Raw genomic sequence first — 12,280 nt, 5'->3', positions numbered from 1 at the left:
TGACGGCAGCCTTTCAAGCTTCAGCCCAGAACTCGTTAATCCCGGCCAAGTGCCTGGGGGATGAAACACGAGGATGTTCGCTCGTACCGAGTACATGGCGAGACATCTCCGCAATTGCCTCGAACGACATGGTCGATGCCGAAAAGGAGAAAGCCTTTCAGGTCACCAGGTACTCGTCCTTTGTACGAGTTCGGAGGATGTACCTAGACGAGGCTTTTCTTTTCCGTGGCGTGGGCTATTGCCGTGCCACTTTTAAGGGGGGGCCAGAACTGGCGCAAGTCCATTGCGACGCCAGGGCTTGCGCCTTTACCAGGGCCAATTACCCGGAGGAGGTTAGGGGCTGCTAGCCAGGATTTGCGGGCTTGAGCCTTGGGGAATGTGGCTTCGGGGCATGCTGTCGGGGCGGCGCATGGCTTTGTGTTTTAGCTTGGTACCTGGAGCCCAAGCCTTATGCTACCTGCAATTGTTCAAATAAGCGGCATACACACAAGTACCCAAAACCCAAGGCAATCTTTTGCCCAGGCCTCGTTCAGTCAGTCTCGATGGCTGCATTTGGCTACTCGTACGCCAACCCTTTCAAGCACCTCTGATGTGGCGTGCTGCATGCAGAGTGTCTCCTCATATTTCTAGTCGGATCACAGCTAGCACCCTCCATCCCCATTCCCCAGCAGCTGTCAAATAACGAGCGGCTGCTACCTTCTGCAAGCAACGGAATTACCACACAGCTGATCATCCCGACGCTATGAACGTTGGCCAGACGTACTGTAGGTCGAAAAATAACGCTGGAATTCGTGGAGTGGAGATGCATCCCCCCTGTGCCCAAAATCGCAAGACGATCGACCGATGCAATCCTAGAACCAAAACAACTTCCTCGCTTCTCCAGCTAAAGTTGCACGACCCTCGCAGTCGATCACCCCCCTGCGCCTCTCGTCCTTGCGTCCAGGTCCCTGCGAGGGCGGAACCCGCTTACCTTGGTAAAATGTCCTCTCTCACACCCATGCATTCACTTTCCCCCCGATAGCCCGATGCAGCACAATTACGCAGTGCGATGTCACAAAACAGCGGCAGGGATGGTGGTACGGCAAAGTCGCACGTTCTACGGCAGATACCTGTCACGACGTCAAGTCTGAGGCGGACCCCATGGGCATGAGACAAGGTCCCGCGAGACACTGATGACGCCGTCAAATTGGACCCTCACCCCCGTTCCGGCGTAGACAGACAGAGTCCCAAGGGTGACAGGTTGACCCAGTGCTTAGGTGAGCTCTCTTTCTATCTATCTTCGGATACGGCTCCCATCATCGTGACGCTTGACCGGCTCAAAAACGCCGGCCATGTGGGAACAAGTGAGCTTCCGAGCATGGCCCATTGTTTCAACATCTCCCTATTTTATTTTGGGTTTCGCGCTGCCGACAAAGGTAGAGCCATCTGGGCGAGCCTCGCATGCATGCCTGGCACACGTGACGCCATGATCCTAGGACCGGCAAGGCCACACTAGACCCAACCCGGGTCTCCCAAAGCGATGGTCGCACAAGAGATCGGACGGCCGACTGCAGCATTTACCAAACATCAACCTCATGCGCGAGAGTCGAGACATGTGGCACGACAGCAATTTTTGAAACAACCAGTTCCCCGGTGGCAGCCACTCGTACATTTGTCTTCGATGAGGCTATTAGCCTGCCGACCGTCTGTCTTTCCAACGCCATAACTTTGTGTAGCCAGGCCCCTACCCCTCTGGCGGCAATCTACGACAACTCGACTCCTCCATCATGGGGTACCCATGTTGGATTTTGGTGGTGGGAACCGCCTGACATTCCTGGCTCAGCATCACCTGGCTCTCGCGGATGGGAAATTGACGCTCCGTGACTGCATACCTCAGACACTCAGTGTCACTGTTGTTCTAAAATCGATAAATCTGAATTCTCAAGCCAGAGCCTGCTGTCAGTTGCAGCGTATCTGGCAATAGCCCTGGCGATATTTACAGGAATCCTTGATGTCGCTGAACGGGCTCTTGCCGCCAAGACCATCATTCAGAGGTTCGTGGGTCAGACATGTTAACAGCTTTTAACCTTTTCTCCGTTCATGTTTTCGACATAGGGCTGGAGGACTTCGTCGTTTCTCTGGGTGACTCTTTAGTCGGGGAGATTAGCATGGCCGACCCTGCTATCCTTCGGAGTTCCTTGGCTTGCTGGAAAGTGGACTTCGAACAGCCATCTGGCAGCAGACATCAAAATAAAGACAATTCTTCTTGGTCCCTCAATGCCCTAGATGTTACTAAGAGGACTGTGTTCTTATTGGGACAAGATCCTGCACGCAGTGAGTCATGCAGGACTTGGTCAAGTGTACTCGTCACCCGCTTGATGCAAACCGGTTGAAGCTGCGTAACACCATGGTCTTGACCTTCGCGTCACTTACCACGAGACTGGGGAATTCGATGCGAGGGCGGCATAACGGTTCTACATATAGTACAGTTGCCTATCCATACCACTCACCAGAACAGAATCATCATACATCAGGAGCCCATGTCCACCTCTGAAAGAATCAGTGAGCAAAACTCCTCTGCCCAAGACCGCGTCGGCGGTCGTTGCAGCAAAGTTCGGAATGGCATACGAAAGTCATGACAGGACTCCGTGAATGAAGACCTGCTGGTTGCCGGTTCTTGGCTGCCCACGAATCATCAAGGGATAAGTAACGCCCAGGCATGGCACATTCCCATACCACCATTTGCGTCCGACGCTTCCGGGATCAAACGGAGGCAAGCATGCGGACTTCCGCATCAACAGTTGCCAACAGGTCTCTACTGTGGGTTGATGATCGAGCCGCTAGGACGTTTCGAGGATGTCTGTGGTCATATAATGTGATGCTACGTACAACATCACTCGAACAAGCTTTTATCCAAGAAGTTACTCCATACCTGGAAGGTCGATGATTTGCCCTGCTGACCCGGTCAAGGATGTCTTCAGCGATGGAAGTGTTTTATCTCGTCTTCTTAGTCACCCCGTTGCAGCTTGAGCATGGCAAATACGCAATTTTTCATCATGCTGGCGTTGAAAGGCCAAGCAGGATGCCCAGCGACGCCGGGAGAATCTCACGCTGGGAACGGAGCCTTCCATCGACTGATGACGTACAGTACAAGTCGACAAGACGGTGGACAAGGCGATGCCGAGTATGCCAGTATTTGAGCTTCGCAACAGGCCATGAGACTGGGTAAAGATGCCCTTGTAGGTGGTTGCAGAGAGCAGTTCAGGGGCACCTGTTAGATAGCAGTCCATCTGTGAGACGGAATGTCTTGTGTAGGGGCAAACATTTGACTTTTTTTTCGACTTGTTTGCGGCGTCGATCAACTCAGGACTCCATGAGAATTGGAAACCCCCTTTCTGTCAATGGCCAAGTCAAGTCCGATCCACGTGACCGTGCTCCCAGGATCCCTTCTTTTCTTGCTCCGCCAGGCCTGTTGGACTGCTACCCGGTACAATTTTCCAGGGCACCATTCTTTTCCAGCAGGACCACGGTGCGGTGAGGAGCCTTGTCGCAAAACTGCCGTCTGGGCAGGCAGTGATTTGCCCGGGCGGCGGCCTGTAGTGGGTGGCTGGGTTCCACAGTCCAAGGTGCAATCACGCCCTATCAAAGCGCAGGTCACGCAGCATGCCGGATGCCAAGAGCGCAGGCAGGCAGGGTGAAGTCTTCAGTCTCCTCGCCCTCAATCAACAAGTATATCAAATATACGGTGTAGCAAACCGGCAACATGCAATGGCGACGCAGTTAGCGACGTCTACCGCCCTCCTCCACGAGTCGGCCCTCCGTCCCATGCAGACGCAATCAACCGCCCTGGGATCCATGCATCAGACGGCCAAGATGTCGCCTAGAGAAAGAGCCAAGTGCCCAGATCTTGGCCGGGGCTCGAGCAGCGGAAGTGGAGGATTTGACCCGGATTGAGCGAGCAGGATGATCAGGACCAAGAAGATCGTGTCTCTTGTGCTCTTGGGTGTTTCCCGCTCTCTGGAATCATGTTGGTATTTCATTATATCTCTGCTCCCCATGTCCCCTGTGCTAGAACTGGTCAATTCGCACCTGCTCTCACCTGTCGCCCACCACTTCAGCAGCAGCAGCAGCTCCTCGCGCCGGTTCGGTGATGAAAAGGGCTTGTCCTACCAGAGTCCATTCTGACGACCAGAATGCCCTTCGAGCCAGATCCCGAGTCCACGAGACAGACGGCTGGTCGTCATGATATCAGAGACGCCCCAAACTCCCTCCAGACCGAAAATCACCATCACCCACCGGCTCCTCCTCCTCCCCTGCAACAACCTCCGATAGCCCATGTCTCTCCTACAACACGAACTCCCACCACCCCTCGTCAGAAGGACCCTCTCCGGCTACAGACCTCCATATCCAGCGCAGAGTCGGGGTCGACGCTCGGGGTGGAATATAAGCCCTACCTACCACACAAACAATACCAATACGGACCGATAGCAGAGAGGGGCTTGGTGGGTGAGACGATCAATAGATACTCGCCCGCGGGCTCACAACACTCGGACAGTGGAGCCAAAAGAAGTAATCTGGGCGAAACGCCAGTGATCGAAGACAACTCGGCCGTGTACCGGTACATCCAAGAAAAGTCCATTGCGGCAGATATTGCGACAGAGGATGACCATGCCCTGTGGATTCTGGTAAGGAACCAACCCTCTACATGCTGTTTGTATATTGACATGCCCCAGTTATGGATGTCCTTTCTCGACCCATTCCACTGCCTATTCAGTTGCATATTCTCGATATTCGCCGCCCTCGTCATCCTGGTCTTTGCACCGCTCAGACTATGTCGCAAACAATGCTCGCCTAGTATATCTCTCGTCCGCATGGTTGCGCCGGTCTTTCGCAATCATCTGCAAATGATCTACGCCAAGTCTCTCGACCATGCTCATACCTTTGAGTTCAGTCCGGCCTGCCTTGTTCTGATCCACGTCGTGTCTCCTTTGATCAGTATTGGGAATGCCATTGCCGCCTGGGTCATGGCCGTGTTCTGGGTCTTTGCCATCATCATGGGAAACCCGGATGGAACCGAGAAGCGCGATGACGGGCGCGCCTCTGTCCTCCTTTTACGGGACTGGTGGGAGAAGTGTCTTCTGTTTGCGGTACGCAAATAACATCTTGACATCACTGTACTGGAATTCGACTGTTACGAAGGTATGATCAGATGGCTGCTGTTTATGTATTTCTTTTTCCTTGCAAAGGCACTTGTCACCTCGGGCACAAGGGTGTTTCTGGAATTGCATACTATGGCGCGGGAGCGTTCAGTTTGGGTGGTGCGCCTGGCTTTGGGCATTGAGCTTTCCGCAAATTACAACAGGATCGAAGAGCGTCGTCGCACAGCCACGTGCAAGCGGTGTTCATCAGCTCAATGTTATTTGCGATCGATTCACGATGCATGAAGAGTCTTGATGGGGGCTGAAGCCCTACTTGCTCAGAGCTGCGGTGCACCTCTTCGAATTTTCTGAGTCTTGATTTGTGGATTTATGATCGGAGGGCCGTGCACGTGTCGGTAATTTCGTGTGGTATTTGTTCAAAGACCAGCGATCGGCGTTTTGGTGCTAGGTGCCTAGGCACGTTTGCTGTTTCGGCGCGTCAAAGCTCAAGTCGAGGGCACGTCGTCGTATATCCTAGAGGAGTTTGAATGACAAAAGCATCAAAGAGCCCCTTTCTTCCATTCTTCAGACGTCATACGTAGTCGCTGCTGTGATTTTGTTCTTTCCATCCCGCTGTGATCCTACTCCCCTCAGGCGCCGGGCCCTGGCTTTTCTTTTGACATGGACATGTTTCAGAACCAGGAGGAAGACATGTATGCCTAGTAGGCCTCTTTTTCCCTCTTTGCTCTTGTCTCTTTTCTCTTTCTCTGCCCTCTTGTACAGTAGTAAGGAAAATGCCACCCACCTCTCCCCCCCGCCCGTGCTCGAGCCCCGAATGTCCCCCTCCATTGTTGTTCGTTCTTGTTCTTGTTATTCGGAGCGAGCGGTACTGCTGCTCCTCGGCCGTCCAGTGGCGAGTGTATATATATTTACATATACAACACATATATATACACATAACGTATATGTTGTCCACATCGTATATTATATTCGGTCCTCCCCGTACCTTGGGACCCGCTTTTCGACGATGGATGGACCGACCATTCGTTGCGTTCCCTCCCAAACAACCCGCCCCACGGAAAATACAGTGTAAATGTGTAAATGCCGGGGAAATGGTGTGTCGTAGTAAATGGGATGCCGATGGACGGACGACCTTTCTTCCTCTGTGTGTGGACTGCGGCAGGTTTCATGACGAGGCTGTCCCGAAATTAACAACTATTATGCGGAATCTACTCCCCTTGTCCCTTGTCCTTGTCTTTTCCTTCTTCTAATAAGACCCATCCATGTGGACGTACGCGGGTAGTGACTGAGCGAGTGGTGAGTGAGTGTAAGAGAGTAGCTAGCCATGGGACGGATCCTCGAGAACGAACAAGGGCTCGTTCGATTCCCGTCCCGCTCTGAGAAGGGCACCGACTATCATCTATTATATACCGAAGATTCAGAAAATGCATCGGGGAAGAGTGGAAAAAGAAAAGTGGTTGCCACGAAGAAGGAAACGTGGTGCCATTGTCCTCTCTTTAGGGCGCGAAGAGGGGAGAGAGAGCGTGGGGATGAATACATAGAATCGACCTCAAGGCTCAGGACAGAAATGCGGAATTGTTCGCTGCGGGATGAGTTTGACGAGCTTGTGGACACTTGCTGGGCTGGGATCGAGACAACCACAACGGGGGACGGCTTCAATTGCCTGGTTTGATTGATGGTTACATTCTTAGAAGAGTTCTCTGAAACCCCCTTGAAACGAGGCCCAGTCCGACCTGCGCCGATACCATGCGTACCTCCCCTCGGCGAGTGGGTGAAAAGAAGGCATCATTCAGCCTCGTAGCCGTCCCCTTTTCGAGAGGACGACGGCCACAGTGGCACAGAAAGGTTGTGTGTAAAGTACCGGAAAACAGATTTTCCATCAATCCGATTTTGAAGTCTTGCTCGCGAGCCTCCCTCTTCTCCACGCCTTATTCTTACAGATTCGTCAGATAGTCTTCAATCTCCTCTTTGCTGAGTTTCCGGAATCTCGGGCCCACCGCGCCCTCGACGCCCTCGTAGCCGAGCAGATGGTTCGCAGGCTCGCCCACGATGCCTATCTCGACGGTATCGCCGTTCATCTCTCCCTCGATGGTTTCTTTGAGTGTTAGCAGCGCGATGTGAATGGCATCCTTTGGGGGTCTGTCAGTCTTGTAGTCCAACACGAATTTCGTACATCATCTCACCTCCAGCTCCAGAGAGTCGTTGTATCGCTTCTCCAAGAAGGTTTTTGCACTCGTCGCACTCTTGCCAATGGCGGTGGCCTTCCAGGGGAAATAGCTGCCACTCGGATCGACCTGGTACAGGCTGGGGCCGCCCTTCAGGATGCCGCCCGTCTTCCTGCTTGCCAGTTTGGCCTCTGCTTCGGTCTCGCCTTCCTTTGCGGCGAGGGTCTCTGGCTCGATCCCATCGTCCCATCCTGCTATCAGCAGGCTCACACCGTAGGGCCGCACACCACCGGACTGTGTCGCTTCCTGCATCACTCGGGCCACATCCTGCACCAATATACGTGTGGGGGGGTATTCATTGTAGATGCGCTTGTAGTTCGTGTGCGAGACTTTGCGGGCTCGGTCGACGAGCACTCGATAGTCCGGGCCCATGCCGCTGTAGACCATGCCGATGTTGGGCGTGATGAGGGACACTTTCGACAGGGAAGGGGGATCGATGAGAGGTGATGACGACTTCTTTTCAGTCGCGAGGACGATACCGTTTGTTGCTGCGATTTGTCCATCAGCACTGCGCATGGGGAGTTTGTGTTGTGACTCGTCCGTACCTTTTATGCCTAACGAAGTGACACCTTGATTTACTGCGTTCAGAGCATATTCTGGAGAGAGAGTAAGCACCGATCCAGTTCTTCTGAGTCGACGTTGGAATACCTATCTGGACAAGCTTGCCGCTATTTCATGTTAGCATGGAGGTCTCATTGCGCAAGGAAAAAATACGGTCGGGGTTACCTGGGCGAGAATGTCGTGAGGGAAAACGAGTATCTGTCTGCCATTCTGGCGGGGTGGTAGAGGAAGCTCGTGAAAGCTTGTCAGTGATCCTCAAGAGTATACTAAAGATCTTTAGAATCGTACAGACTTGTCGCAGGGGCTGGAGAAGTAAATGCAGGATTCACAGGCGAACGAAGACGAAATGCCCAAGCGGACCAGGACGATGAGACGAGGCTGCAGGTCAATGGCGCGTCCAGGCCGGTGTTGGCGGGTCGTATGATCGGCAGTACAGCCTCCGGTGGAGGATATTTCCCAGATACCGTAACTCTGCGAGCTTAGTCATCAAATATACTAATGCGAAGAGAGACCTTTATGCTCCAGCAACATCATTATAAACAGACCAATTCATACTTGAGCGGTCTGGGGAGGTTGGCCAGAGCAAAAGACTAGGCACCACGTGGTCAACGACACGCTCCAATCCTTCTGGGATTCCGTCTACTGTCCTGGTCTTCAATTACATCCTTGGAGTACCAACATTGTAGAGCGCCCGATGCCGGAGGGATATCTCAATCTCGGCCTTACTTTCCAAGGCAAACAGGGCCTTGAGAGCGGTCTGGGTCGGGAAAGTCGGGCAGTCACGGTGTTCGATCATTTCATCCATCTCAATTACGTATCACAAAAGCCTTCGCGCCCCTCTGCTTCGTCCCGACCTCTCGGAAAAGGCGCTGGCTTGATATGGCGCGAAGTCGAAAGAAGCCAGAGATATGTTGTTGATCCCCAAATTCAACCGTCGTACTGCACATTGTCCCTCGCTTGGCTTTACTCCTTCGCTCAGAAAGAAACAGTAGACATCGTCAGCGCTAGCCCGCCCGAGACACCAATACCAGCTTCACCTCTCAATAACGCCCTTGACAGACGTTAAGCTCCATAAAACACCAAAAGCAACATGAGACCAGCCATATAGTGTTCACCTCACTCTCCCAACTTCCCTCCCGTTCCTTTCCTCCTCTCACTCAGCCACCCGCCTTTGCCCTCGCCAGCCCACCTCTTCGCGCCTGTCCAGAACCTTACCAGGCTCTCTGCGCCAATTGAGTCATTTTCTCTGTACAGATTCGCGATATCCACGTTCAGGGGGCTGTCCAATCCCGGAGAAATGAGCAGCTGTTGAATCGCGCCCATGGTTGTGCTCAACGTGTACGACGGTGCCCAGTGCTCCCCACTCAACAGTGTCAGGCAGATCTCGCCCGTGGAGAAATGCACGTTCGGATGGCATATGGGTGTGACGAACTGGACCTTGGGAGGGGCGAATGGGTAGGTAGGCGGCACGGTGATGGAAAGAAGCCATAAGCCACCGTGATATGGAGAGGCGGGGTCTCGAGGACCCTTGAGGACAGCTTCCCATTGGAACAGGTCTTCCTCGTTGACCGGGCCGAGGTGAAGGACTGCTTCGTTGGGGGACGACTGGAGGTCTTGAAGTTCGTGAGTGAGGCGTTTGAGGGCATTCGTTGATGAGGATTTGCCCCCACGAGGAGTGGACGACATGTCGATGTACTATCTAAACTGCTCAAAAGGGGTGGTGGCGTGAGATAGAGACCTGCTGCAACGGGTAGGACTCAAGGACGTCGGATATTGTCAAGAAAAGTGCGTGGTGTTGGTGGTGGTGGTGCTATGGTTGTTGTCACAACAGCTTCGCGCATTGCCAGGTCAATTCAGCTAGAAGTGCAGCCGAGGTTGTGCCTGGGGAGCCTATTAGATTATTAGCTGCCTTCTTGCGGGGAGCCACCCGCGACGCAGCGCGTGGGAAACCCTTAGACTCACGATCGTCCAGGGGCAATGCGAGATCTGCAGTTGGCAACTTGACCACATTCTATCGTCACCATCTCGACTGCAAATAACACCGAGAAGGACTGCTCAAGATGCGGACGTCCAAGATCTCGCAGGAAACGACACGAATATTCAATGCCCTGTCCCCGAATGCTCGCGCCGGACGAACCACGAGGAGCTCGAAACGCCTCGCCTCTTTTGCGCTGGGTTACAATCCGGATGTTGAGGTGAAAGAGGAGGATGATGAACTAGTGGGAGATGAGGCGAGCGCCGGCGTCGCTGCGCCTCTAGATATTGAGGACGTCTTAAGGACATCGTCACGGTCGAGCAGGAAAAGAAAGTTAGGCTCTGACTCGCCGTTCACTTCGACTGTTGTTTCCACCACAACCGAATGGACCTCGCCGCGCAAGATCAAGAAGGAAGAGGAGAGGAGGAGGAGGAGGAGGAGGAGGAGGACTACGATGATGGGGAGAAACCAGAGGCATCGCCTAGTGGACGTGCAAGAGCAAAACCGAAATTGCCGGCACGGAGGACAACGTCGCCATCAGGGTCAGTGCGAATACATCCTCCTTCCAACTGGGTCGAGCTGTACGATACCATCAAGGCCATGCGGGAAAGGAATCCAACTGCGCCGGTGGACACCATGGGCTGCGAAGAGCTGTTTTGGCCTGCGGCTTCGCCACGAGAGAAACGCTACCACATCCTGACGAGTCTGATGTTGTCCTCCCAGACAAAAGATACGGTGACAGCGGCCGCGATGCTGCGCCTACACACAGAACTAGTTCCTCAACCACCTATCCCAAGCGACGGAGTACAGCAATCGACCTCACGGTGGGGAACATGATCACGTGCGACCCCAAGCATCTCGACAGTCTCATCGGCAAAGTCGGCTTCCACAACAACAAGACGAAATACATCAAGCAAGTTGCGACGATCCTCAAGCAGGAATACAACTCCGACATCCCCAACACCATAGAAGGCTTGATCCGTCTACCGGGAGTGGGTCCCAAGATGGCGTACCTCTGCATGTCTGCCGCGTGGGGTATCGATGAGGGCATCGGTGTGGATGTTCACGTCCACCGCATCACAAACCTGTGGGGGTGGCATAAAACAAAAACACCGGAAGAGACGAGGGCGTGGTTGGAAGGCTGGCTACCCCGGGACAAATGGCACGAAATCAACAGGATGCTGGTGGGTTTGGGCCAGACAGTGTGTCTACCCGTCGGACGCAGGTGTGGTGATTGTGACCTTGCCGGGACAGGCTTGTGCAAGGCAGAGATTCGAGGTTGGAAGGCCACAGAGAGGCGAGTAAAGAAGGAGAAGGTGGGAGTAGACATTGAGGAGGGCATAGAGGTCTTGAAAAAGGAGACAGAGGACAGCAAGAAGGTGGAAATCAAAGAGATGGTCGAAGATTCATCATGAAGCTATCGAAATAGAAAGATGTGCATTTTCCCTCCAAAGCTGACGAGCCGGCCCTCCTAACCATTTGACTGGGCATGAACATATTATTCTACTCTTTGAGGTCCTGGTGGTATGTCTCCGAGGCGATGACCTGCGCATTCACCAACGAAGAAATGACAATAGTGAAACTTGGTTGGCGCCCCCCGAATGCAGCCATGTGTGCCACTCATGCTTGATAAGCTGGTGGAGGCTCTAGAGGATCATGACACTCGCCAACCACATGTGCCGGAGCAGGACGTTTGACTTGGGTGCTGGCAGGTCTCTGAGTATTCCAATTCCGAGACTGATTGAATCGAAGAGGCTCTCTTGCGGGTCGGTTCTCTGTGGTGCGGAGCGCATTCTGTTTGCGTTGCAGGCGTTTGAGTCTTTGCAGCCGCCTCTTCCGTGCGTTCGTCATACACAGCAAACTCGTCACGGTGATAAAGAGGACAAGGATGATACAGATGCTGATGATGCCGGTTGTGCTGAGGTTGAAGCCAGCGTTGCTGGTTGAGAAGCCGCGTTTTTCCAGAGCAATATACATTCTGATGAAGATCAAGTTTGTGGGGGAAGTTGAGAGAGATACGTACCTCAATCTTCTGTGCCGTATCCCTGCAAGATATACCCGATGTTAGAATGTGGTGTTTACGCCCTGAAGCGCCCTGACACGAAGGCAAGGCTGAATCCTGGGGGCGTGGAATTGGGCGGAGCAATAATAGAACCAGGCATCATGCTAGCCGCATTCGGGACTTTCCACCCGCCAAGGTCAAAATCACCGTCGAAAGCACCAGCCCTGGCTTCAAGGCTGTAAACCATCGGCGGATACTGAGGCATTCTCCTCTCGATAGTCCCTCGCCCGGGCGTAGAATCCTAGAACGATAGAGGCAATCAGTCACCGCATCCTTACAAACGCTGGTAGGTCGCCGGATGCAATCCTCGGTATCTTGT

General features: G+C 53.4%; 5 protein-coding genes across 5 annotated transcripts; 2 read left to right on the top strand and 3 right to left on the bottom strand.

Moving 5' to 3' along the window:
- Positions 1–4,172: 4,172 nt before the first annotated feature.
- On the top strand, positions 4,173–5,138 carry AYL99_10478 (hypothetical protein; the record flags this gene model as incomplete). Its single annotated transcript, XM_018841984.1, has 2 exons — positions 4,173–4,664; positions 4,713–5,138. The coding sequence occupies 2 exons, from the start codon at positions 4,173–4,175 to the stop codon at positions 5,136–5,138; spliced, it is 918 nt and encodes a 305-aa protein (XP_018688872.1).
- A 1,934-nt stretch (positions 5,139–7,072) lies between these two features.
- AYL99_10477 (hypothetical protein) lies at positions 7,073–8,133 on the bottom strand (the record flags this gene model as incomplete). Its single annotated transcript, XM_018841983.1, has 5 exons — positions 7,073–7,267; positions 7,322–7,851; positions 7,909–7,959; positions 8,012–8,031; positions 8,090–8,133. 5 exons carry the CDS (start codon positions 8,131–8,133, stop codon positions 7,073–7,075), a joined length of 840 nt encoding a protein of 279 aa, XP_018688871.1.
- A 907-nt stretch (positions 8,134–9,040) lies between these two features.
- AYL99_10476 (hypothetical protein) lies at positions 9,041–9,610 on the bottom strand (the record flags this gene model as incomplete). The annotated part of the gene is made up of 1 exon (XM_018841982.1): positions 9,041–9,610. One exon carries the CDS (start codon positions 9,608–9,610, stop codon positions 9,041–9,043), a length of 570 nt encoding a protein of 189 aa, XP_018688870.1.
- A 374-nt stretch (positions 9,611–9,984) lies between these two features.
- On the top strand, positions 9,985–11,314 carry AYL99_10475 (hypothetical protein; the record flags this gene model as incomplete). Its single annotated transcript, XM_018841981.1, has 2 exons — positions 9,985–10,441; positions 10,497–11,314. The coding sequence occupies 2 exons, from the start codon at positions 9,985–9,987 to the stop codon at positions 11,312–11,314; spliced, it is 1,275 nt and encodes a 424-aa protein (XP_018688869.1).
- Positions 11,315–11,519: 205 nt separating this feature from the next.
- AYL99_10474 (hypothetical protein) lies at positions 11,520–11,876 on the bottom strand (the record flags this gene model as incomplete). Its single annotated transcript, XM_018841980.1, has 1 exon — positions 11,520–11,876. One exon carries the CDS (start codon positions 11,874–11,876, stop codon positions 11,520–11,522), a length of 357 nt encoding a protein of 118 aa, XP_018688868.1.
- Positions 11,877–12,280: the final 404 nt, after the last annotated feature.

This window comes from Fonsecaea erecta (assembly GCF_001651985.1).
Source record: "Fonsecaea erecta strain CBS 125763 chromosome Unknown Scaff11, whole genome shotgun sequence".
In the NCBI taxonomy this organism is placed as follows: domain Eukaryota; kingdom Fungi; phylum Ascomycota; class Eurotiomycetes; order Chaetothyriales; family Herpotrichiellaceae; genus Fonsecaea; species Fonsecaea erecta.
Note: the sequence above shows the minus strand (reverse complement) of the source record. Positions and strands in the feature narration are given on the sequence as shown.